Source organism: Chinchilla lanigera, unplaced genomic scaffold (genome assembly GCF_000276665.1).
Source record: "Chinchilla lanigera isolate Chin_1 unplaced genomic scaffold, ChiLan1.0 scaffold00001, whole genome shotgun sequence".
In the NCBI taxonomy this organism is placed as follows: Eukaryota; Metazoa; Chordata; class Mammalia; order Rodentia; family Chinchillidae; genus Chinchilla; species Chinchilla lanigera.
In genome coordinates, this window is record NW_004955402.1 from 19,502,024 (window position 1) to 19,528,933 (window position 26,910).

General features: G+C 40.8%; 1 protein-coding gene across 1 annotated transcript in view; it reads right to left on the reverse strand.

Annotated features, from left to right (window-relative positions):
• Garem (GRB2 associated, regulator of MAPK1) overlaps positions 1–26,910 on the reverse strand; it is a gene marked incomplete at its 5' end in the record, with an annotated part of 194,003 nt that overhangs the window by 32,372 nt on the left and 134,721 nt on the right. Inside the window, 1 exon segment of the mRNA XM_005372754.2 lies at positions 7,124–7,254. Within this exon segment, the coding sequence (XP_005372811.1) occupies positions 7,124–7,254 (131 nt within the window).

The following is a 26,910-nucleotide window of genomic DNA, read 5'->3' on the forward strand; positions in this document are numbered from 1 at the left end:
CACGACCTTGCGCTTGCCAGGCAGGCGCTTTTGCCGCTGAGCTAAATCCCCAGCCCAGTTTCTTAGTTTTCATTTGTCAAAAAGAATAGAACTATCCGATGTCTGAATGCCTTTACGGATTAACTTGATGATTAAAAACTCAAAGTCTGTAAACTTCCTTGCCCTGTTGAATGACTTGTAGTAGTTTATCATCTTATTCTTGGTCACATTTCTCAGTATAAAGAAGCTACCACGTAAGTCCTCTGAATCTTATAATTTTTTTCCTACTTAAAAAAAAAATCTACCCTGGTAATTATACACAATGGACTACTACTCAGCTTTTTAAAAAAGCTTTAAAATATTACTTGTGACAATATGGGTAAAACTGGAAGACACGATGCTAAGTGAAGTCAGTCAGGCTCAGAAAGACAAATACTGCATGCTCTCTCTTCCAAGGGGAAGATTAAGAACAGCAGAACATAGAGACCAGCATGGGTGGTTAGCAGGGCGCGTGGGGTTGGGGAGGGTGGGAGAGGGGTGCGTCGGGAAAAGGGTACAATGTTTCAGGAGGAACAAACAAGCACTTGAGATGGAGATACGTTAATTGGTTTGATTCAATCATTCCACACTATACACATGGATCCCTGCATCACTTTATAGTCCATAAATATATTCCATTATACACGAAAGGGCACCCCTGAAGTCCTCCTCCCCACATGACAGCAGCTCTGTTGCTAGGCAATGATACCCCTGCATAGCAGGTGCCAGAGGCAGTAACGAGCTGATGCCGATGACAGGGCTGTCAGCGCAGCTCCCACCCAGACCCCTCGGCCTGCAGATAGTTCTGAGGAATCCGGATGGGCAGAGGTGGCGAGTCTCCTCCATGTCTGACCAAAACCTCACATTCCTGAGTGGGTCATTTTCTGTGGCCCAGACAATATAAACCTGTTATTTTACCTCTGGGGAAATCTGTGCTGGAACAGCTGACAGCGTGGCTCTCGCCGGCTGAAACTGAAATAGCAGCATTAGAGTGTCCACCTAGGGAATCCGGGCTCCCGCAGACTCGGGGGTGGGGATCCTAACGCATGAGGCTTTGGGGCTACAGCTGTGGAAATGGTGCCTTGGACCTAATGCCGGGCCAAAGCAGCCCTTTCTTTCCTCCTTCTCCTTTGTAGTAAGGCTGAACTGACATTAAAAAGTAATTGGCTGGTTTATTTTCTGATAGCAGAAAACGCATGTGTGGTAAAAGTTCTCATTACCGGGCTGAGCTTGAAAGGTTGGAGACATTTAAAATAATTCACTAGCTGCTAGCAGCACATCTCCCTAAAGCACATGAAGTGAGGAGATACTCCGAAATAACAACTGAAGGCAGCTTCTATGTAATGAGTCCTTAATATTAACATAGGTGGTATAAAGTATGAAATAAAGGGTGAGTGAAATAATCTGTGGTAGGAACTTTTTAAAAACGTGGAACACTGCTGTATGATTTTATGTTCTGAATCAGGTAAACTTCTTCTTACTAGGCCAGACAGTAATCATTTTAGGCTCTATGGGTCCATATGCTGTCTGCTACAACTCAGCCACTTTGCTGGTGTGAAAATAGCCACAGACAATACATAAACAAATGCATGTGGCTGGGTTCCTGTACAATTTCATTCACAAAAAAGGTGGCTGGCCCGTGGGCCGGTTTGCCGGCTTCCACACCAGATGCTTCGAAAGGACTCGAGTGTAACACTTCACGTAATTCTCACAACAAATTCAGAGTAGTATCACCTGCACTTTGCGGGGACGACCCCATGGGTTCAGAGGATCTTTGTGACTTTCCACGGTCACAGTCAAGGCCTGAGCTGGGGACTGAACTCAGTGCCAAATCCAGAGTCTGAGCCAAAGCACAATTCGATTGGTCCTTGGGTCTTGCCTAAAGAAGGGCATATGTCCTGAACCGGTAGGTGTGGTTGTTTCCCACTATTAAAAGGTGGGGGCATATGCCTTCACTTGGGACAGCCAGCTCAAAATCAGGATGTCTTCTGACTCTGGGAGGGAACATGAGACTGGAGATGGTTGATGAATAAAGTAAAAGATAAGAGAGAAGGTCAGGTATGGTGGTGCACAGCTGTAATCCCAGCACCTGAGAGGCTGAGGCAGGAGGATCGCTTCAAGTTCAAGGTCAGCCTAGGGTACATAGTGAGTCCAAGGCCAGCCTAAACTACATAGCAAGACCCTGTCTCAAAAAAAAAAGAGAAAAAAATGTCCATTGCAATTAAAACAAATATGCAAGAAAGCAAATAAATAAAAGCAAAATTCTTGCCATGGAAACCAAAACCAGATGAATAAAGAAAAAGGGGTGCGGTAGTAAGAGGTAGGCATTATGGCTTGTGTCTAGATGTCCTCGGAAGGCCTCATGCAGTCATATGTGAGGCTTTTGTGGAGGTGGGTGACTTAGAGTGTGTGACTGATTCACGGTGCAATGTTTGGATTAAGGGTGGGTGATTACTATGCCAGTCCATGGGTTGCTTTCGCACCGCCCTAATTCTTGTGGCCTAGATCCACTACAAGAGACAGAAAGAGGCTCATCTTCTCCCTTCCTCCCTTTCTGCTTTGCTACCTTCTGCCCACCACCTCCTCTGGCATGCCTGTCTGCCTTGCCACCCTGCTTTGGAGCCAGCCAATTATGGACTGAAACCTCTACAAACTGTGAGCCAAATAAACCTTTTCCCTTTTAACTTCGGGTGTCCGGTATTTTGTCTCAACAACGAGAAAAGTAACCAAGACGGCAGGTGACTGCTGCTTTGAAAACATGGAACCCTTCAGCTTTGTGGAGATGGAAGGAAATGCAGAGAAATTATCTGCAGAGCTCACCTGCCCACATACCCTTTATTTTCTTGACCATCTCACCTCCCTTTACAATTCCTATTTGAGGTTCACATCCTGTATTGCCAGCTCCTCACTCAGTGAGGGTTTATGGCTCAGCACTGTCCATGACTGCAGAGCATACTCCATCAACACCTTGGACCATCCGGCTTACAGTCACCTGGGAGAACTTCCAATCTGATTAACCAAAACTCTCTGTCTCCTCCGTAACCTGCGTCTGGGCAGCCACAGATGGCTGGAAGAAACCCATGGTGGTGTTGAAAAATCTTGCTTGAATCTCATTCTGACAGAACTCTAGATTGACTATACTACGGCACTGCCTTTGTTAACTTCATTTTTAGGTTTCTGAGCTCATTTTAGGCTTCCTGTGATGGCTACCAATGGCTTCCATTTTGCTAAATGTAATGGTAGGGCTAAGTTCTCATTTAATCAATTTCTCGGTAGCCTTTGACACAGTTGCTTACTCCTCCTTGAAACCTGGCTTCTGGGCCATCAAGTGCTCTTGGTTGTCCTACTTCACTGTGACCTTTTCTATCTCCCTCCTTAGACCCTTAAGTTTTGGGATATCCCCGGGTTCAGTTCTCAGACCTCCTCTCTGTTTATGTTAGGGTTTTCAACCTTGGCATTACTGACATTCTGGAGTGGACAATTCTTTATTGTGAGGGCCTTTCCTGGTATTGTGGAAAGCTTGTGAGCACCCCTAGCCTCCAGATGCTAAGAACATCCTTCACTTCATAATCTCAACAATCAAAACTGTGACAGAGATTGCCAAACACAGCCCTTGGTTGATTTTGTTGGACCCATGGCTCCACCCACGTCTTCCCAAAGGTGAGGACCTCCAGATGTATACATCAAGCCCACACCTTTCTCCAAGTACCAGACCTGTGTGTTTAACTACCTTCTTGATATCTTTACTTTGAGGTGGCACTAACACTTGTTTATTTATCTACTATCTGCCTCCCTGCTAGTTTGTGGTTTGCATGCAGGGAGGGCTCTGCTATGTACTGTGTGCTCTCAGGGCCTAGAACAGTGCTGGGCAGAGAGCAGAAGCTCAAAGCACACTGGTTTGTTAAGAAATTAAACACCGAGTGCATAGGAACTCATGGCATATGGTTAATCAGGATGGGGCAATCGTGCGGATGAGTTTAAACCTATCAATATACTTTCAAAAGGCAAATTTTCTATATTTAAGGGAAAACTAACGCTTCATTTAAAAATAAGTGTGTAAAGAACACTAATATTGCCCATTCTGTTATTTAAAATTTTGCTATAATCTTGGACAAAACACACAACTGAACTTCCCATTCTTTCAATACACTTGGCTCTACTTCAAATTCTTTTTATATTCATTTCAGTGTGGATAAATATATATATGAATATATACATATAAATAAGTGGTTCAAATCTTTTGAAATAAATCTTTTGACTATTATGAGGCCAGTTGGCTATCAATTCTTATCTGACAGCGGCTTCTTCAGTGGCATATTCTACTGATCTAATTTATGCTGTTTCTGAAGTGGAGGGGAGAGGGTAAAAGTTTTTAAAGAAGTTTCAAATAGAAAAATTTGCTTTCTGTTTAACAGCTTCATCTATGAATAGGTTGTACTGTGCTTTTACACTCCTCCAGGGGGAGTAATAACCACACATACCATTTCCTTACTCGCTCCCCACCACACCTTAACTCCCATTACAATATAATCTCGTATATTTTTAAGTAAAGAAGACTGTGACTTCCAACATCTACTATCCGGACAACTTTCCTATAGCTCAGCTCAGTTCATTTATTCACTTACGTGTTTATAAACTTTTGTACACTTCTCTATAAGCATTTCCTGAGGCTTCTATAACAATCACTCTTTGAATGGAATTGAATAATGTCTTAATGATTTATGCAAGCTCGATGTGATCGCTCTTAAAATTTTGTAAGTAATAGACTAGAGATATTAAAAATTTATAGTTGCACAGCATGGAACTCAACCGCAATCTAATTAGCTCTGTGGATGTTATAAGCTCACATTTGATACACTTATCTATGCCTTTAAAGTCTTAAATGATATCTCTATTATAAACATTTTAATGAATTCATTCAAATATGGTATTTTGTATATAAAAAACTACCAAGAAGTATGAGTTTCCATATTAACTTTCTAATCATTACTGATTTAATACAAAATTTTCACAGAAAGCTGCTAGAAGCACCTTTTCAAAATACCGTATGTGAACAAACAATACGTGATGAAAATAGAATGGAAAATTTTAATACTAGAGGAAATCTTTAAAAACATAAAAATCTTATGCTTGATTTCCCATCATTTATTAGCAGATGAAAATTTCAGAAGAGTATTTTAAAGTAGTGATTTTTCTATATAGATAATTTTTTTCCACTTAAGTAATTCTAAATATGATTTTTTTGGCCTCAAACTTGATCATCCCATTTCAGCCTCTCAAGTAGTTGAGATTACTAATATAAAGGCCCCCCATCAAACCCAGGGCCTTGCACATGCTAGGTGAGCACTCTACCCTGAGCCATGTCCTAGCTTGTTATGGTTTGGGTCTGGATGTCCACTCAAAGCTGCATGTGGTCATAGGGTTTTCTGAGAAGTGGCTGAATCTAGAGCACATGATTGATTTGAAATGCAATGCTGCGATTAAGGGTGCTGAGATTAAGGGTGGGTGATTGTGGATCAGTCCACTGATTGGACTGGCACCACCCTAATCCGAGTAGACTAGATACAATATAAGGGGCAGAAAGAGGAGTGTCTCTCTCTCTCTCTTGTTTTTGCTGTCTTCTGCTACCACAGACTGTTGTCCCTCTGCCATGTTCCACCCTACCTTGGAGCCAGCCAATTATGGACTAACCGTGAGCTAAATAAACCTTTCCTCCCTTAACTCTGGGCATCAGGTATTTTGTCTCAGCAAGGAGATAGTAACTAAGACATAGCCCTGAGTATAAGTTTTAAGGAAAGACTTAAATTATACTAAGACACTAATGGAGTCAGATTTAATGTCCCAGGGCTGGGAAGCCTAGCATGCTTGATGTCTGGGTTTGACCCCCAGAACCACAAAGACAAGAGCTTTTATCTTCCTGTGAATCAGCAGATCTCGGTAATTCTAACATGAAGAACATGGTCCTACAAACTTTCAATGTGAATGAATGCAAGCTGTCTTGACTGTTTATTGTACTGTATCACTGAAGGAGTTAAAATCATGTAAGTATCTTTATATAGAAGTAAAATTTACTTAGCACAAGATTTTACAAAATACAAAATTTCACCAATCATAAAACTAAAGAAGCTACAGACCACAGCAGCTGTATTTTAAAGCTGGGGGAAAGAATGACTTTGCTTAGGCACAGAATGGGCAGAACCATTTCCCCAGTAAGAGGGCTGCCGGGGGCTTCCTACATTTCCTGGAGATGTGGGCGGAGTGACTCACCCACAACACTGATGCAGTCTCAGGTCAAGACACCACACAGTCTCTTGTTCAACAGAGAGTGGATTTCTAGGAACTAGGAACATTGCCCCCTAAACCTTGAAAGGTTCTGAGAACAAGAATTAGCGGGACTTCCTGTGGAACTGAGGTTCAACAGGGCATCTTTTCAATGTAGCACTTACTAAAATGTCTCAGTGCAGTTGTGAGTGCTGCTGAAGAAAACACAGCAGAGGTAAGGGCGCTAATGACTGGGCTTACTTGGTGTCATCGCTTCAACCGCAAGTCTGGCCAAGGGAGCTCTCTCAACTTATGGAAAGGGACTGCACTGCTCCTACAAGAATGTGAAGCAAACAAAGCACAGCAGGCCCCTTGCTGTTCTCCAGGCAAGACTCTATCTACTAGCTTCCCCTCTGTACCCAGAGATGCTATGGGTATGAGCACGAGCTGATCTCAGGCAGCCTCAAGACGCCTGTTCTTTTTAAACTCAGTGTTTAGTATTCATTTCATCATCACTCTTTTGCTCCGAACAGTAGAGCACTTAGCCTCTGCACATTTGGTTAAAGAACGGATACACATTAGGGACTAAGTCTGAATTAAAAAAAAAAAAAGTCTTTCATCTGCCTTAGCAGTTTCATTTTTGACCTCATCAGTTTTAAATTCTAACAGAAGATAATGCTAATGAATACAGCATGTGGTCGGGAGTTAGGTCAGCTCTGCGATATACACGGTCTCGGCTGCGACATTAACCCACCAGGAGATGGAAGGCTCCCAGAAAGCCCAGGGATGGACATGGAGACAAATTATTTTAGCGAGGATAAATATTTGTTTCTCCAAGAGCTACCTTCACGTTGAATGTTATTTCCTCCATGACGTACACACGCTCAGGAAATGCCTTGGCCACCTCCTCCACGCTGTTGAAATACTGCACAGGCTCCTTTATATCTCGGTCCTGTTCCAGCAGCTTGAACTGCCCTAAAACACACAAGGAACGGAAAAGATGTGAGATGTTAACGCTGGACAGCTGTCACCGTGGCGACAGCATTCTTCTTCCTTACATCAACCCTTTTGTCAGATTCCTGTTCATCATTTGAAAAAAAATTACTATTGGCAGAAGGCTTTATGAAACAAGAATATAGATAAAATACACAATAATAGACATAATTACATAAATTATGTATTCTAAAAAGTCAGTTTGAAAATAAAACAAAGATGCTTTCTCTCCTCTTTTGTTTACACTCAGGCTTTATCATTAGGTCCGAAATCACAACGAATGGAGCTCCTCACTAGCTCTCAAAGTAAAAACTCCCCATGTTTGTTCATTTTGCCTTGAACAGTGTTACCTGTCATTTATTTGTAATAACACCCACATGTCTACATTGTAAAACCAAGGCCCAGTGGCCTGGTAGGACCCATTTTTAAAAGTTAGCATCTAAAACAGAATAAAGTAAGGGCTGGGGATGCAGCTCTGCGGTAGAGAGGGGCCTGGCCAGGGCAGTGAGAGGAAACCGCAAGGAGGTCATCCTGGAAGATCCTTGATGCTAGTGCTTCAAGGAATGAGTGTGATGCTGGAGGCTGCTGAGGGGACAGAGGTGAGGGCTGAACACTGTGGGATTTCACTGGTGACTTCGGTAAGCCTAGTGGAACGGCTGTGTCAAACATCTGACTAACCGCACTCAGCAGAGACCCAGAAGGGAGAAACGCGGTTTGACAAGAATGGATACTGAATGATGTCTAAGGAGTACTTTGCAGAGGGAGGAGACGTGGAGTGGTGGCTACAGAGAGGAAGTGGATGTGAAACTGGAAGTGCTTGTTTTCTTTAATGTAACGGGAGGAGTATGGGCAGGCTTGCATGCTGATGGGTATAACCAACAGAGAGGGTCAAGCCGGTGACCGGAATTACAGGAGGCCCCCTGCTGAGGAGGTGTGGAAGGGCACATCCGACACAGGACAGCAGGGGCTGCATCCAGACAGGAGCGCAGGCAGTCAGTTCATCTCCAGCTCCACAGGGCAGCAGTGAGAGCTGGCGGAAGCTCCTCACTGCTGCAATTTTCCAGCCAAAGCTGAGAAAGACAGTGCTGGAAGGTTAAGGAAAGAGATCATCCAAAGTCCAGGGAGAATGAACAACACAGCATGACTGCTAGGTAATGTTAAGTTCCCAATTAAAGTTCATGGTCGTGATTTAAAAGTGAAACCAGAACGTAGGATTGTTGTTCTCCAGGCAAGGTTATGGTCACAGGGTGCCACAAAGTAGACAGAGATGTGGATTCTGCCATTGGTGTGAAATCGCTAAGTATGGGAAGGGAGAGGGGTGACTACGCTGCATGCATTCCCGCTGGGTAAAGAGGGATCCAAGATCATGGACAGGAAGGAGAAGAGTGAAAAAAAAAGTAGTGGGACCAATGTCCTGTGAGCTCTGATGGAGTTGAGCTTTTGGTTTTGGAGAAAGTTAGCTCAAAAGCTGCAAAAGAGAGTGGCCTGCTTAAAAATCATTACCTGAAGGCTCTAGATAACCTTGAGAAATACTTTTCGGGGACAAACAAAGAACAGATTAGGCAAGCACTTGAAAGTATCTTCCACTGTGCTGACAGTTGGGGAGAGGACACTAACAGGTTGTGGGGTCCCAAAGCAATGGGAAGCTGGAGAGAAAAAGCTACAAAGAATGGCTTTCACCCCAGATAGCTCACTTGAGATGTTAGTAAGAATTGCCTCCTCAGTACTCTATAGCCATGATGAGGAGGAGGCCAAGGAGAGAAAACAAAGAGACTGAGAAAAAGCAGCTGCTTTTGCTGCACCACTAAGAGAAACAGATCCCAGGTCTGATTCCCAGGGCTCCAAGAAGAACTCGACAACTGCATTCATCTGCTACCACTGTTAAAAGCCAGGCCACCTCAAGAGGAACTGCCCTAAGAGGCCCCATGGGCCATGCCCTGGATGCAAAGGAGACCACTGGAGATCGGTCTGCCCTCTGAGGTGGAGGCCCCAGAGCTCAGACCCATGCTACCAGTTAGTCCAACAGGAATGAGAGGGCTTGGGGCATGGTCTGCCTTCTCCCTCTGGCCAGACCGTCATCGCCATCGAGGAGCCCTGGGTAATCATGACTATGGAGGAACAAGAAAACAGCCTGTTGCTAGACACAGGTGCAAGTCTCTCGGTCCTTCTTTTCAATCCTGGCCTTCCTTCCAGCCATCATACCTCAGTGAAAGGAGTCACTGGTGAGGAGGTAATATGCTATTTTTGACAACCCTTAGGCTGTAACTACTTAATAGGTCCCTCTTGCATATCTCTGTCTTCCTGAGAAACCACTTTGAAGATACCACCACATATTACAGCAGCCATTGATATTTTCCTACTAATCTATCCATAACTGTGTAAAGTTTGTAATGTTCCTATCCTATTTCATAAATGGATGTATGTTTATTATTATGTGTTTCCTACAACAACCATTGAGAATAGTTAATGATTTTTCAATAGGTCACTCATGTATAGCTCTATTTATTTTTTTTAGAAGCCAGTTTGAAGATACCAAAGTATAGTACAACAACTCTTGATAATCTCCTACCTCTTTTGTCTCTAACTCACTATTATTTGTCTATTTGTTTTCCTGAGAAACTATTTTGTAGACAATAATATGTAAAATGATAACCATTGATAATTTCCTACCATTTTGCCTGTAATTTGCTAAGTCCCCCCTATTATTATGTTATCCTTCTTTTATTCTTTAAAATAAAAAAAAAAAAGAAAGTATCTTCCAAAATGAAATGCAGTCCTTCAGCACTGCTGCAGGATGCACTGGGGGCCAAAGTGGTTGTCAGTGGGGTTACAATTTATAGGCTCACTTGGTTGGGCTCTCCAGAACCATCTGACAAAGACACTGGATATTTGCCAACATTCCTAATTATCTGTACTTGTGATTTATATTTTCTAATTTGTTAGATGAATAAGAAAAGAAATTATATATTTGGAACCTGAACACAATTCAAGCTGTCATCAAGCCAGGCACAATTTCAGGAAAAATGTAAATGATATTCTATTTTCAATAGCATGAAAGAGTTTACTTTAAATTTGTGATCAATATTTTTGAAAAATTTTCCTAAGACAAGGACCATCTACATGTACACCAAACACTCATTATGTGGTTGGCAAAGTTTAGTCTCTGAGTTATATATATTTTCTAGTAGCCACATTAAAGAAAGTAGAATGATGAAGGTAATTTTAATAATATATCTTATTTTAGCCAGTACACTTAAATTCAATATAAATATGAAATATTTTCTAGGCTTTTTTGCATTAAGCCTTGAGTCCAGTGTATGTTTTATATTTCTTGATAAAGCAGAATGCTGCTGCTCATGAACAAACAGCATTGCTTGATGGCTGATGTTTTGGTTCAAACAAGAGACCCTCTCTCCCTCCCTCCCTTCCTTCCCTCCTTCCTTTCCTCCTTCCTTCCTTCCTTGTTTTTGTTGCTGAAATTGAACCCAAGGCCTTGTGTGTGCTAGGCAAGGACTCTACCACTGAGCTACATACCCAGCATAGTATCTTCTGTCTTCTCTCCTGCCTTGAGTTCCTGTTTTTTAGGCACTCTGTAATTATTTTCCTGTGGTGCCTATGATCTTGTATTGACTAGGGGTCTCAAGTGTACTTTGGCATACACACAAAATGAATAATCATATCTGGTACAGCTATGGTGTCAAGAAGTTCCTTGGTCTTACCTATGCTTGTTAACTCCTTGGAAAGAAGGATAAGAATTACGCACACATGGAAGCACTTACAGGAAACTGTACTGAGAACAATTACAACACACATATGAAAGGAAAAAAGAAGCAACAGCCAAACAAATGTCAACTTTTAAAGTCTGAACATGTTGTCCATCAGAAAAACAGATTTTTTCATTCCATAGTTTTTTAAGTCTTGAAGATTTTAGTTTACATGTTTATTTGTGTATATGCATTAGCACATTTTAAACATTACCCTGTGATGTGTTAAATTACCTAAAATCAATTACTTTACATTTCTTATAGCCCCAAATGCCTTCAAAGTCTACAACCCTATCAAATGTCTTCTTACCAAAGCTGGATCAAGGTACACAAGTGACTTCCTATTGCAGAGGTTAGTAAACTCATTCTGCAAACATTTTAGGTTTTGTTGGGTAAATGATCTCTGGTGATGGAGGTGTCACAAGGGCAAAAGCAGCAAAGGACAACATATAAAGAATGAGAGAAGCTGGGCTCCAATCAAACCTTATTTACAAAAACAGGCAGCAGGTCTGACACGGCCCAGGGGCCACAGTTTGCTGACCCTTGTCCTGTTGCATGAGGTAGAAAGTGAGGGTGAGGGCAGCGGTAAAACGAGACGAGAAGTGACAACGAGCAGTCCTTTCTTTCCACACTGGTCACTCCTAGTCTCTTGTGAGGTACCTGAACCCATGTCTTAGGGTGCTCGTGTTTATCTGAGAATTATGATTTTCTCTTTAAATAGGTGTCTAAGATCTCCAAGCAAAGCTATAGAAAATGACTTGTATTATAATAATGCAAATGACCAGCTGACACGACTGCCCACATTTTTCCCACTGTTCTTTACAAGACCGTATTTCCACAAAATTTACTTAGCCTGCACCCTCTTATAAGTGAATGTGAGATTCTCGGATGAGTCAACTTTACATACTCTGGGGAAGATGCTGGGCTCCTGTATTACCACGTTCTCCGTGACCGCTGTGGCCCGGAAACTGGAACTTGTCAGAGTCCAGCGTTGGAGACTGGATGAGTTCAGAGCCAGTCTCCTGCCAAAAGTGAAATCAATTTACATAACACATATTCCCACAATCCCCACATGGAGGAACTAATTTTTTTAACAGACCGTTTCATGAATAACGGAGTCTTTTGTGCCACCAAATAAAAACATTTAGAGGCTGTGGAAACATCTGTTATGAGATGTTACTGTCAAACTCTGTTCTCGGAGAGGGAGGAAGTTGCATTGTCTTTCAGCAGCTTTGATGGTTTCATAAAATGTCTCCATTGTGAGAACTGGTCCATCTGCAGAGCCTGAAAACTCCCAGGAACCAATCCAACACCAATGACATGCTCACCACCTACAGTTTAAGTACATTTGAGGTAGTATTTAGATAGCAAAGGGGGATGCTCTATTTCATGAGTTATTTCTAAAAATTTTATTTCTTAATATGTTAACAAGAAATAAGCATCACCCATTGTTTGCACATCCCAAGATAGCTACACTGATTTTCCTTAAAATGGGTAGCACAGTAAGCACAGCCAAAAGGCCCTAAACCCTCCCTTTGGCATCTGAATTTCCAATGCTTACAATGATGTTAAAACACATCCTCCTTTACTTGAAGGGAAAGGTCATTTGAGGAGAGAACAACAATGCTGAGATGCAGAGAAATAGTGTGAGAGGTGGCGGAGTTCAGGTCCGCCAAGCTTGCACTGGTTGGGAAGCCACGGTCCACGGTCAGTGGGAATCCATTTTGTGCCACTGGCGGGGAAGGGGCTCGCGAGCTTTGCGCTCCACTGGCAATGAGCATGGCCTGTGGTAGTCTACTGCTGTGGTTTTACCGTCTCCAATCTCTTCAGCGCACTGGTCTACTTTGTGTGTGTAAATAACAAGAAACAGAAGGACAGCTGAGGCTGGCAGGGTCCACTTGTGGGCCTGTAACTCAAGTGAACAAGAACACGCCACAGATCTTTCTCCCTCACTGATGGGGAGAGAAGAAGGCTACAGAAACCAGCCTGAAATGATAACAAAAGAAAACAAAAGAAAAAGAAAGCAAGAGCAACAAAAAATGCATGTACCATCCTGGCATATTTAGGTGCTCACTAAATAGAGAATGAATAAACCTCTCTTCTCTTACCTCTTTCAGGGACAGGTTACAAACACTGAAAATTAGATGGTCTCAAGTCAGTGGTGCAAATGATATGCATATTCAAATAGGCTCAAATATCCAAAGCTCAAACTACCGGGCCACTTCTACATGTGAAGAAATGAGCAATTGGCAAGTGACACAAACAACAAACCATTCAGTATTTTTGAGCAAGTACATAAACCTGAGCAAGAATGTGCATTTCCAGTCAAGATCTGACATGGAAAGCACTCCTGTACTTTTATATCATGTCTGTATGCAGGCTGGCATCTGCAGGATGGGAGTGCAAAAGCAGGCTCCACACATACCTGTGACTGGGAGCAGCGGCAAGCAGCATGCTGCCTTTACCAAACTTAAGTATAAATGTCCACTGATAGCGTATGAAGATTCATTTACCTAAACCCTTCATCAATAGTGAATCCTTAGCTTTCTTTATCTTGTGTAATACGAAGAGTTTAGTTAGTATATGTAATTACCAAAAAACTCAACTAGCCCTATAGAATATAGTATAAGGTGAAATGAAGTCTCTCCTCAGTCTTATCCTCAGATCTCCACATTCATGGTTGCTATCATTTTCTTTTACCTCTGCCCCTAGGTAGTATTTGACACAGTCTATCTATATATAGTGCTACCTTTTCCAAAACAAGAGGAGTGTTTTGTGTATATAAACCTATCTCATCCTTTTTAAGAACTGCATTGTATTCCACCTCATACATATACCATAACTAATTTAACCAATTTCCCACAGACAGTCAGATTTATCCCAATCTTTTGCAGGCAAAGTGATGCTAAAGTTCATATTTTGTACTCAAGGCTTTGTGTACTGAATCCAAATACACTGGTGGAAAATGCCTAAATGAACTGCTGGGTCAAAAGCTAAGTGCATTTTTAGCCTTGATATATATTACCAACTAACAACTTTGTACCCACTATACCCCACTGATGATGCATTTCTACATGCCTCTCCTAACAGTTCATTGTCAAACATTTTTTATTATCTCTGCCATTCCAACAGGTAAAACCAGTATCTCTCTGGGTCTTTAATTGCCTTTTCTTATTATAAAGAAGGGTGCAATATTTTTATAAGTAATTTATAATTCATATTCTGTGAATTTCCTATTCATTTTATGACCAATTGTTGAGCTTTGTGCTAATATTAAACATAGTTAAAAAAATAAAAACACAAACTTGAGATACTATGACATGGCATTCTCTATTCTGAAATCTGACTCCCTACGTCACTTCTAGATAATTCCTAAAACTTTGGAGCACAAAAAATACCCCAGGAAAACATCAATGAAGGTAAGGGACAAATCTCCACACAAAGGCTCAAAATATATCACTGCAGAGAGTAGGAATTAAAGTCAAAGAAGAAGGCCGGGCATATAGCTCATCGGCACAAGCGCCTGCCTGGCAAGCTCAAGGTCCTGAGTTTGATTCCCGGTAACCCCCACCCCCCAAAAAAAGTCAAAGAAGAGAAAGAAATCATCAAAAAATGATCTTCAGCATAATTTGTGGTATTTGCAATTGCATCTCCAAGTGAGGTTGTATAAAACAAGTGCTGCTATCACTTTCCATTCTGAAATCCCACCCTATGAACGTAAGTAGACCTACCTGTAGTAAAGATAGCACAGTGAGGGCTGAGGAACCACTCCCTTCCACCCACTTAGATGGGGGCAACACCCCAGGGCCCACCTTCCTTCCAATGTTCCAAGAGAGGTAGAAAATAAAATAACAAAGACCCAGGAAATCTCTGAAGCTCTCAGCACATACATGCACGTTAGACACCCTGGCCTGACCTTCAGTAATCCTCTCCCCACTCGAACCTCACTACAGGGTACGTAGTAAGTATGGACTGCAGCTCCTACATGTGATTTGATCAGTGAATTCCGGGACACACATGCTTGTTGAGAGGCCCCAAGGTAACTGACCACCCAGCTTGATCACTCCTACCCCAGAGACCCAGTGAGGGGCACCATAGCCGGGTGGCCCTTCCTTTTAAACTCAAAAGCCTGATGCACCGGTGTGCTGCTGTGTTCCTTTTTCTTTCTTTTCTTTTTAACTTTCCTGTTGTCCTGGCACCACTTTTCTGTTCGCGTCACATTTTTTTGTCTACATGAACTTGTCCTGAGCACATCTTCCCATGATTTTCAATAAATGTAGCTGTTTCTCATTTGCCATTGGATGTACATTGCAATTCTCTGCTCATTGTACACAAGACACTGGAATTGACCTGCTGGATCCATCCCCTAGAATCACCTGGACTTGAAACTGACTTGTTCTGGGACCCATGTTCTAATCAGTCAAGCTCTTCCACAGCCTGCAAATATTTTCCCTAACTTCTGAAAATGGGGAACTTCATTTTTCATTGCATCTCACTGGTCAGTTGTTTCTTCAGAACTATTAGAAATTTTCAGGGGCAAACATCGTGCACATGATGGAACCTCGAAAGGTCTTACATTCCAATGTGGTTGCTAACGTCGCGCTGGAAATCTTGGCATCATCTTCATCCTTCTCCTACACTCACTTCCTCACTACATCGTCTCCTTTTTTTCTCTGAAACCTCTTGGCCCTCACTGTTCACTGTAACTATGCTGGCTGTGCTCTTCATTTTATAGTGGTGTAAGTGCTTCAGATTTTAAACCCAGCTCCACCCCTGCTCCTTTATCATCCCATTATTCACCTTAAAATACAACCTAAAGCAAATTCATGTCACTCAAGAACCTGAGTGTTCCATACACACTTGTAGAATAAATGAATCAACAACATATAAGAGGCCTTTAATCTATAAAACTCAGTCTGGGCTCCTCTGCTGGGCCTTTTAAGGCCTTCTCTGATGCAGCTCCACTCGACTTATGCAAACATTTCCCCAGCATCTATGCAAGCAATACTCACCCTATCTTTTTTGCTTTTGCTTGTGCCCTTTTCTCTGTGTAAAATTATGTATTCTCTTAGTGATATTCTAAGTTCTACATATGATCAGCTTCTTTTATTCTGCTTCTCTCACTCTCAGCTTTCTTGGGGGACTTCCTTTGTGATCTTGGTTTCAAGGACCACCAACCTAACCACACATTCACCAGTCAGATCTTTTCTAAATTTCACAGTGGTCTACCCAATGTCTGGTTCTCTTACTGATCTCAAAAATCAACATATGCAAACCTCAACTTCTCCTCCTCCTCCTTTTTGGGTCATAGTGGGGATTAAACCAAGGGCCTTCACACTGAGTTACCTCCCGATCCCTTATCTATCTATCCATCCATCCATCCATCTAAATACTTAGTCACTAGGTTGCCCAGGCTGGGCTGCCCTGCCTCAAGCTCTCAGAGTGCTGGGATTAAAGCCATGTGCCACCATGCCTGGTTATCTTTTTACATCTTGAATCAAGCAGCAACTCAAGTTAGAAAAGGCCATTCTTGACTCTTTCCTTAATCTCACATCCTCCTGGTATCAATTTCAACTCCATTCCCTTTCCTAGGTCAATCAATTCCTTTCTACCTCCATTTGTAAGGCATACTCTCAACCATATTATCTGTCACTTTTACCAGTTTTCCAGCTGGTAGCTTTGCCTTTAAACTCCCATCCCAAGAAACCATCCTTCATACCGCTGTGAAGATTAAAACTGAATTATATTTCAAATAAGGATAATTGCACAGGATTGATTTACAATGGAACTATTGGTAATGGTTTGGGTGGGCTGCTTCAGAACCACAGTGAAAATCTGGAGCTAGAATCAAAGGAGAACACGCTACTACTAGTGGCCTGAAGGGAAAAGGGGAGGGGCTTACTACTGGAATGGGAAAATTGTGTAAATACCATGACTGTGAGAAGGGCAGATGCAGCTGCCCCTGGGTGATCTTCCAAGGGAGGAAGCCAACAGAGCACAGAGACCTTGACCTCATTCTCCTCCTGTCTGCCTTCTGCTGGGTACTATTTAGATAAATCTATAGTAGACTATGACTTTTCTCATACTGAATTCACCATATGGATACCTCTCTGCCTAGGTTTGGCCAATTTCTCTTCCAAATTCAATTCCCTTATCATCTATTTAAAACATCTTATGCCCAGTATACAATTGACCACACTACCTTCAGTGATTTCACTCTCTCGTCTACAGATTTTTATCAAAGTGTGCTTATCTTATTGTCCTTGTTTGTTACTGTCTTTGTCAACTATAGAGAACTCTCTAAAGAGAATAGAGAATGTCAGCCACTTTTTTGCTCTTAGTTTCCAACTTTGGACAAGACACATAGTAGGTACTCAATAAATGACAGCTAAATCAAAGAATGAATTTAAGTGTCAAGCCTAGAATCATCCATACAGTGTTTGCTGAAAACTTCAGCCCATGCTGATTTTCATTTATATTTATTAGCAAAATTTAATGTTCTCCTGCTTCACCTGCTTTTACTACTTCCTTAGAGCACAGTGCTCTGACCGCCTGAATTGTGTTTTCTACTTTTCTGAAAGTACAGTTTAAGTTTATACTAGGAACTTAATAAGTGCTTTCTTTAAAGAATCAGCATTTGAAGCCAGAGAAATACATGTATTTTTGGAGTTTCAAGTTCAAATATTCACAGGACCAGAGAAGTCTTTGAAATTAAGAAAACTGATGAAGCAATGGTGACCTCCTAGCTGTAGCACCTACTTATCCCTAGAAGTAGAAAATTCAGATTTTTAAGTGTGTGTGTTACTGGGGATCATTCCCAGGTCCCCACACATGCCAGATAAGTGCTCTACCACTGAGCTATACTCCTAATCCCTACATCCAAGGTTTAATATTTGGTTAAAAAAAATCTATCTAACCCAAAGGATCTCTCTGCAATTCTGGAATAAAGTACAGTTCAGATGTGGCTCGATCAAGGGCTTATCACATCACTGATCTCTTTGCCGTCTAGACTCCAGGATCATTTCCTCTCCCTTAGTTTGAAACCATGGACCAGAAGTGGATAGCTTTTGTTTACAGCTTTTCTCATAAGCATTATATGTGAGTTCATTTAAGACCTATACTGTGGGCATATGCATACCAGAGATCCTTCCACTCCTTGCTTGCCAATTCAATCTTAAAAGATGGTGAGACAAGATGATGGATCTTGATTGACTCTGAAAGCCAAAATGTATTGAATGCAAGCACTGACAATGAATCAGAACAAATCTGAGACTAAACAACCAGACTCTCCAGAGACTCCATCATATTTAGAAAGACAAAATAGATAACAGCAAGCTTGATCCTCTGGACCTGAGTCTTGTCGGGGCTATTCTTTACAGCTGGCCTGTTTTCTCACACACATATCCCCATTCAACAATCCACGGAGGTGGGCAGGAAATATTAGAGGTTTTACTGGCAAGGAAACTGAAACTCACAGGGATTAAGGCATTTGCCTTGGTCGGAGCAAGCCAGCGGCAAATCCAGGATTGTAACTCACGTTCTGACCCAAATCCACCCTTACTATGTTGCTTCATAATGCCACCACCTCCTCCTAGATGAGATCATCAGAACAAGGTGCTGGCTATGCCTTGCCTATTACTGGAAGAATATCAAAAAGTCAATAGGGCAAAGGGTCACTTACTATCTGTATATAAAATGAATTCTGCTTTGATAGAATTTGAAGGTCTTCAGATTGTGAAGTTTACTGTTAGGCTGTGGAAAAGGGAACATCTCCAGGGTGACCCTGGGAATTGGTTAAATAATAAAGCAGACTTTGGTGTGACACAGAATGACTGCAACACAGAAGGGCTATGGTGTCACTGGGGATTCACCCTGCTCTGTGTAATCAGAGCCCAGACACCCTTTTATAATGTCTGGCACTGTGGCTAGAGGCCAGGAGGAAGCAGCTGCTTCTATTAAGGACCCAAAACCTACATTAAAACAAATCAAAACGAAACAAAAAATCAAAGTTCCAACATGTAAAAAGCACTTTTATTTAAGATAGATTCTTTTTGGAGAAATACAAATTATCTGCATAAAAATTTAAGAGCATCAAAAATTTTAAAAAAACAATTTTTACTTGTTGAATTTTAAGTTGTATCTAATGACAACCAAAGGGGAAGACAAAAGTGAACAGAACATAGGGACCAAGACAGAGAAGGGGACAAAGGACGATGTGGATACAGGCACATTCCAAAAAGAAAATACACCACAGAAAGTGACACGAGAAAAAGACATTGTACACAGACAGACACAATGTCAACCCAGACAAAGGAAAGGAATACCACACCAAGGCAGACGGACAGAATGTGGATGTGCACAACACAGGCAGGCTTTGGAACTACACTGTCATTTTACAATGACAGGCAAAAGTGAAGGCATGTTGTGCAGAATCAAAGCTGAAGTCTAGGAGTTTTCAAAACTGTGGTTCTTATGATATATGCCTCTCTCCCTGGCCTTACAGAAGCATTTAAAAAGAAAAAAGAAACCCAAACTGATGTCCACAGAGTGGGGAGGGTGAGGCCCACACTCAAGGAATTCTGCATTCCACCCTTATTTCTCTATTGAAACATGACCCTGTTCTTGGCTTTTTATTTGTTCCCTTTTCCACAGCCTAACAGTAAACTCCCACACACCAGTGGGACCACAGAGGAGAGACAATAATACAAGCAGCTGCTCAAGCTGTGGTTTTCATTAGGAAAAAAGAAGTGCCTTGAGTATAAGAGATTTAGTTTTTAACCTCCGTGCCAAAACTGAAGTGATTAAAACTCTATGTAAAGAAATCCACAAGGTTCCTTTAAAGACTGGGGCAGGGCAGACACTGAATTGTCAAAGATGGAGAGGATGGAAGAACAGTCCAGCCCTGGTTTAGGGCACTGAAATGTAGCACAGACAAAATAAAAACGTATTGTATGGGTGCTGTATTACATTTCTAGCAAGGCTGGGGACATATTTTCACCAAATCCAATTGAACCATGAAAAGACACTGAGGAAACTTAAATGTGCAATACTATGTGAAAGATGCCAATATGGAAAAGTTATACACAGTATGATTCCATTAATGTGACATTCCGGAAAAGGCACACCTATGGAGAAGTAAAATGTCAGTGGAGATGAGCTGGGACTTAGGGGGAGGGAGAGGAGGAATGAATAGGAACACAAAAGTTTTTTTTTAAAGGGCACTGAAAATATTCTTCATGAAACTATAACGGCAGATACACATGATTATATGATTGTCCAAACCCATAGAATATACAGCACCCAGAATGAACCCTAATGCAAAGTACAGGTTTTGGGTAATAATGATGTGCCAATGTAGGTCAATTAACTATAGCGCATGTGCCACTCTGGTGCATGATGTGATAATGGGGGCCTGCGCACACGGAGGGGAAGGGGGACTAAAGGCAGTCTCTTGTGCCTTCTTCTCAGTTTGACTGTGAACCTAAGACTACTCTACAGACAGACAAACAAACAAAGCAAGGCAACTCCTTGAAGTCTTGTATTTGATACAAGAACAGAACTAGGGTAGGTTGCTGGTCCCAAGTCCGATCTGCTCCCACGGCTCAGCACGAAGGTGCTCGCCTTGGACGGTCCTCAGTGATCGCGCCTCTGCATCTTGGCACAGCAGTGAGCGCACGAACCTCTGAAGTCCGAAGCCTGGCTTTCTCTTGTACCATGCAGCACTGGTTAAGCCAGACCTTTCTATAGCCCTGTTTGCCTCCTGGTTCTATAATGCAGGTAAAAAATACCAACATTAGGCTTATTAGGATGGCTAAACACATAAAAGGAGCTTAACACAGTAAATGGCACATGATAAGGACTAATAAATGTATTTATCAGCCAGGGGTCCAAGTGTGGGCTGAGGGTGTTATTTATGATCAGTGAAAAGGAGACGAATCATGCTACTATTCAGATTTTCTCTGGACAGAAGAGTACAGTCAGTTCCTTATAGTAATCCTGGAAATACTCCTCCAGAATATAAGGCACCAAAAGGTCTTCTAAATTTGACAGAGATAAAGAAACAGCATGACAGGTAGCGAAGTGGATGGGGAGTAGAGAAAGAAATGCAGAGTGGCTGGAGTCACCCACGGGCATCTGGTTGGATTCTGGTTCTGAGAGAAACACAGACAGGGAAATACCAAGTGCAGTCTTTTCCTAGGACAAGCTGCCTATTAAATCTCCTGCTCACCTGAAGAGTAATTTCAATTAAAATGTCTCCAACTTAAAATATACTTATGTGTTTGTGACCACAGTGATAGTAGAGTCCTAAGAGTGTTAGGCATTGGTGAAGCTGCTGAAAAAAGTGGAGAGTCCCCATGAAATGAAAAGGCCTTACATGAGAGAGAGCCCTTCGGTTTTGCTCATGTATATATTTATATGGAAAAGCAAACTTGGTCTGTCAGTCACAGCTTCAGTTTTGCAAAGTGCCTAATGAATGAGCATGCTTTCAAACAACGAATGCATACCTTTGCCCTTACTCCAAAGCCAGCAAATGGTTTTCCCTTGCACCCCCTCACAAAAGAGCTACTCTCTCTTGTTTGCTTTAGTCTCTGGTGATGAAGTGCCTCTGCTCTTGCTGCAGTACTTCGTTTTTCTCCAAACGCTTCCACTTTTACTCAGCAGCGATCAAGCTTACTGGGCAATCTTAGCGCCTTTCAGGTTTTGACCCTATTCCATGTTAAACAGGCTGCGGTGCGTGTGGAAGACGGCATTTCGTAAAATATTCCATCCAACCAGGGCAGTTATGTAAACAGGGCTGCTTCTGGCAGGAATGTCTGATGGGATAAACAAGGCTGGGGAGAAAAAAGTACTTTTAGAGAGGGGTGACTCCATCAGGGAACAGAGATAGATACACTCTAAAAAAAAAAATACTCCTGTTTCCAGTGTAAGATTGGGTCTTTGGTGAAATCACAGAGAGAAATTTTAAAAGATCAACAGTGACTAAGTCAGCAACAATAATTTCTAACATTGTACTAAGCGGTTACCTTTTTCATATTTTGTGGTTTTAAAATTCTGTTTCTTTAAAAAGAAACACCAACATTTAAAGTACCAGCGGTACTTCAGATGGCTACATTCAGAATTTGTAACATTTAAGAATCTATGCAGATGCTAAATGAAAATTGTGGCTAACAGTCTATTCATTAAAGAAGACATATAATCATGGGACAATTAATGGAGTATATTCTTGCTGATTTTTGTTTCTACAGAGGTTTAATCTGTAATTACATCTGGTTATAAGATGAGTAGTAAAATATTTAGCTTTGCAAATGAAAGATTATAAATGGAAAACCTATTATACAAAGGTGATAATCATTCTAACCATAAAGTAAAAATTCTTTATACTAAGTTAGTAATCAAGAAAACAGATACTGATAAACAAAAATTGCAATATCTAAAACTGGAAACCAGCTACTGTGTGTGACAAGGAAGGACTGATCAGAAAGCTAATGAATTAGAGATTTGGTCACAATTTTATTGTAAAACATATTGTGTGACTGCATATTAAACACCTGAGCGTGAGGTCTTGGCCTGAAATGCACAGTGTAGTATTCAAAGATTTCTGTGTAAATACAAATACATCTCATTTACTGAAATGTTAAGCAGGTTTAATTCATACCAGGAGGCAGTGTCAGTGGTGGACAGGAGCCTAACTTTGGAACAGAATGAATCTGAATGTCAGCCTTGTTCCTTAGGTAGATATGTGATATTGGAAAAACATTTCTCTGGGCTTTGGTTTTTTCACATATAAGATAGGGATGGTGTTAACTACTTCGTGTGACTGCTGTAGGGACCATATACATACCACGTTCAGGAAAGGGCAATATGTCACAATAAATAGTAATATAATAATATTTTTCAGGATTAAATAATATTAATCCTGATAATAATATTATCCTGATATATAATATATATTATATATAATATATAATATTATATACATAATATTATCAGGATTAAATCAATAAGGTAATTAAAGACAACTTGAAGTAATGTGTCCCTTCCCTTGTTGTAACTATTAGCCAAAATAGTATAACAAAATTTTTTTTGGTCTTTTTGAGACAGGGTCTCACTATGTAGTTCAGGTTGGCCTTGGACTCACAGTGATCCTCCTGCCTCAGCCTCCTGAGTCCTGGTATTACTGGCCTGTGCCACCACTCCCGGCTAATGTAATAATTTTAAAGCCCATTTATTTAATTATTATGTTCAAGGCAGACTGCAATGTACAGTACTAAGATAGTTTAAGGCACTCGGGGACAGGTAAAGGGGCAAAAAAATACTTAGAAATATTTGTGTTTCTGTCTTGTTCATTTACATACAGGTTAGAAATGTTCCAAAGCCTATTTTCAAGATACGAATGTTTAGGATAGCATGTTTATTTTGTATGCAGTGTCAACAACTCATACGTGTGAAATGAGCAGAGTTGGTAAACATAACCACTACGGGACACCACGGGATGGAGCATGAGCTCGTGCTGGCTGATGTGGCTGCTGCTCTACAGGGAGGACAGGCAGTGTCAGCAGGTCACAGAGAGCACACTGATGGCATTCCCTTAGGTGTACTCTTAGTTGCTGAGAGGAGGCTGATGATTCTAGGCTTCTGGTCATTTCACCTCACACAGGAATTTTTGTAGAATACATGAAATTAGAGTTAGATGAATGGAAACAACCTTACTACCTCATAGTAGTAGCACAACAACCACCTGGAAAGAACTTACTCTAATGGAGAAAAATTTAAATAGACTTCAAAAGCAGAAACAGAGGCAAAACAATGATTATGCAAAACTAGGGATTTCTGTTTGAGGAAGGATTCTGTGGAAGAAATTGGCAGACAGGTGACACAACAAAAGATGTGTAGAAAGCCCAAAACTGAAAAGAGGTGGGTACTGGGAAAATTCAGTGAAATCCTGCAGATCAAAAACAAAGACATACTACCAATTCAAAAATGGTCAAGGAACGAACAGACCTTTACTAAAGAGGCTACGCTAAGGCAGTTGATAGACTGTGTCCACCTGAGAAGTTTAGAAGTTTAACTCAGCAGGGTGGAAGGGTCTGTGCTTTTTTATTTTAAAGAGAAAAGAAAACAAAATAACAACAAAGATAGAAACAACACAACACAAAACATAAAAACGATACAGAATTTCAAAACAAGATGACAGAAAACTAACAGTGGTTATATTACATATTGTTATTTTCCATGAAGTTGCTCAGACTACCACAGGTAAGAATGCAAGATTGATCAAACAATTAAAGAGAATAACAAATAATAAAAAGTTAGAAAGAATACAGAGTATGACCAGATATAAGCATGCGAAATTGGTCAAATATAAGCCAACAGACATTAGCAGTTCAGTTATCCATGCTATCCTTGTATATACATATATATATTTTCCCTACCTCCTTTTTCGTTTTCCCCTTTCCCTCATCTCAGTTGTTCCTTCCCTTTGAGCAGTTTCTTTCCCATTCACAGTACCTATTGTACCTTTCGGGTTTTATTTACTCTTTCAGATTCTTACACTAGGGAGACAATACAAAGTTTACACGTGTGGGTCTTTTTTATTTCACTTGTGAGTATGGTCTCTAGTTGCATCCATTTACCTAATAAGCCTTGAGTTGATCTTTTTTCTAGGTGGGTAATACTCCATTGTATAAAAACACCACAGCTTTTTTATCCATTCCTGTCGATGGGCATTTGGGGTGTTTCCAAGATTTAGCTGGACAAATTGTGCTGCTATAAATATGGGTGCACATATATCACTGAGGTATGATTTTTTTAGTTCTGGAAAAATACCCAAAAGGGAAATAGCTGGGTTGAATGGGACCTCTAATCCTAGTTCACTGAGGAATCTCCATACTGATTTCCAGTGATTGCAGCAGTCTACACGCCCAACAGTGCAGTAGGGTTTCTTTTTCCCCCACAGCCCCTCCGGGGTTTGTTATTAGTTATTTCTTGATGATAGCCATTCTTTCGGGTATGAGATGGAATCTCAGTGTTGTTTTAATTTCCATTTCTTGAATGACTAATAATGTCAACATTTTTTCACATATTTATTTGCCATTTGTATTTCTTCATCTAAGAAGTGTGTATTCATCTAAGATGCCCATTTTTGGATTGGGTCTTTGAACTTTGGGGGCCTGAGTTTTTTAATTGTTTATATATTCTAGATAGAAGTCCTTTGTCTGAAGGACAGTTGGCTAAAATTTTTTTCCCAATTTGTGGATTTTCCTTTTACTCTGTTGGTGATTTCTTTTGATATGCAAAACCTTTTCAGTAAGACGAGATCCCAGTTGTTGATTCTCTGAAGTATTTCCTATGCAGTTTGGTTTTTGTTCATGAACTCTCTGCCTATCCCCGTCTTCAAGATTTCTACCTACTTTCTCCTCCAGTAGATTTAGTGTTTCTGTTTTAATACTTAGATCTTTGATCCATTTTGACTTGAGTTTAGTGGATGGTGATAGACATTGGTCTAGTTTTAGTCTTCGACATGTGGAAAGTTAGTTTTTCCAGCACCATTTATTGAAGATGCTACCTTTTTTCCAGTGAACATGTTTGGCCCCTTTGTCAAAGATAAGATGGCCGAGTGTGTTTGTAGCTGTGTCTGCATTTTCTAATCTGTTCCACTGATCCTCAGGTCTTTTTTTGCCAGTACCAAGTTGATTTTATTACAGTAGCCTTGTCATATAATTTCAAGTCAGGGATTGTGATGCCTCCTGCCTTGCCTTCACAGCCCGGATTGCTTTTGCTATTCTAGGCCTCTTCTGGTTACAGATCAATTTTAGGAATGTTTTCTCTAGATCTGTGAGGTATACTAATGGTATTTTAATTGGGATTGCACTGAATCTGTACAATTATTTTGGGAGTACAGCATTTTCACTATGTTGGCTCTTCCTACCCACAAGCAAGGAATACCTTCCCTGAAATCCTCTTTGATTTTTTTTCAGAGTACTGTAACTTTCATGATATAGACCTTTTACTTTCTTTGTTAGATTGATTCCTAAGTATTTCATTTATTGGGAAGTCATTGTGAAAGGTGTGGTTTCTCTAATTTCTCTCTCAGTGTGTTTGTAGTTTATGTACAGGAATTCTACTGATTTTTGAGTGTTGACTTTGTATCCAGCTATGCTACTGAATTTGGCTATTAAATCTATAAGTCTTTGCGTGGAGTTTTTGGGGTATTCTATATAGAGTATGATGTCATCTGCAAATAATGGTAATTTCACTTGTTCCTTTCTAATCCTTATTCCTTTTATTTTCTCTCTTGTCTAATTGCTTTGGCTAATGTTTCCAGAACTATATTGAACAGGACTGCTGACAGTGGACATCCTTGTTCCTGATTTTAAAGTGAAAGCTTTCAGGTTTTGTCCATTTAGTATGATATTGGTTGTCTGTCATAGATAGCTTTTATCAGATTGAGGTAAAGACCATGTATTTTGATTTTCTGTAGGGTTTTTGTCATGAATGAGTGTTAGAATTTGTCAAAAGCTTTTTCTGCATCTATTGAGATGATCATACAATTTTTGTCTTTGGCTCTGTTGATACGGTGTATTACATTTATTGATTTGCATATATTGAACCATCCCTGCATTCCTAGGATGAGTCCCACTTGGTCAGATACATAATCTTGATAATTTGCTGTATTCTGATTGCTAGTATTTTATTGAGAATTTTTGCATCTATTCATTATGGAGATAGGCCTGTAGTTCTCTTTTATGGTTGGGTCTTTCTCTGGTTTTGGTATCTGGGTAATACTTGCCTCCAGGAATGAGTTAGGGAGAATTCCTTTCCTTTCAATTTCATTAAAGAGTTTGAAAAAATTGGCATTGAATGTTCTCTAAAT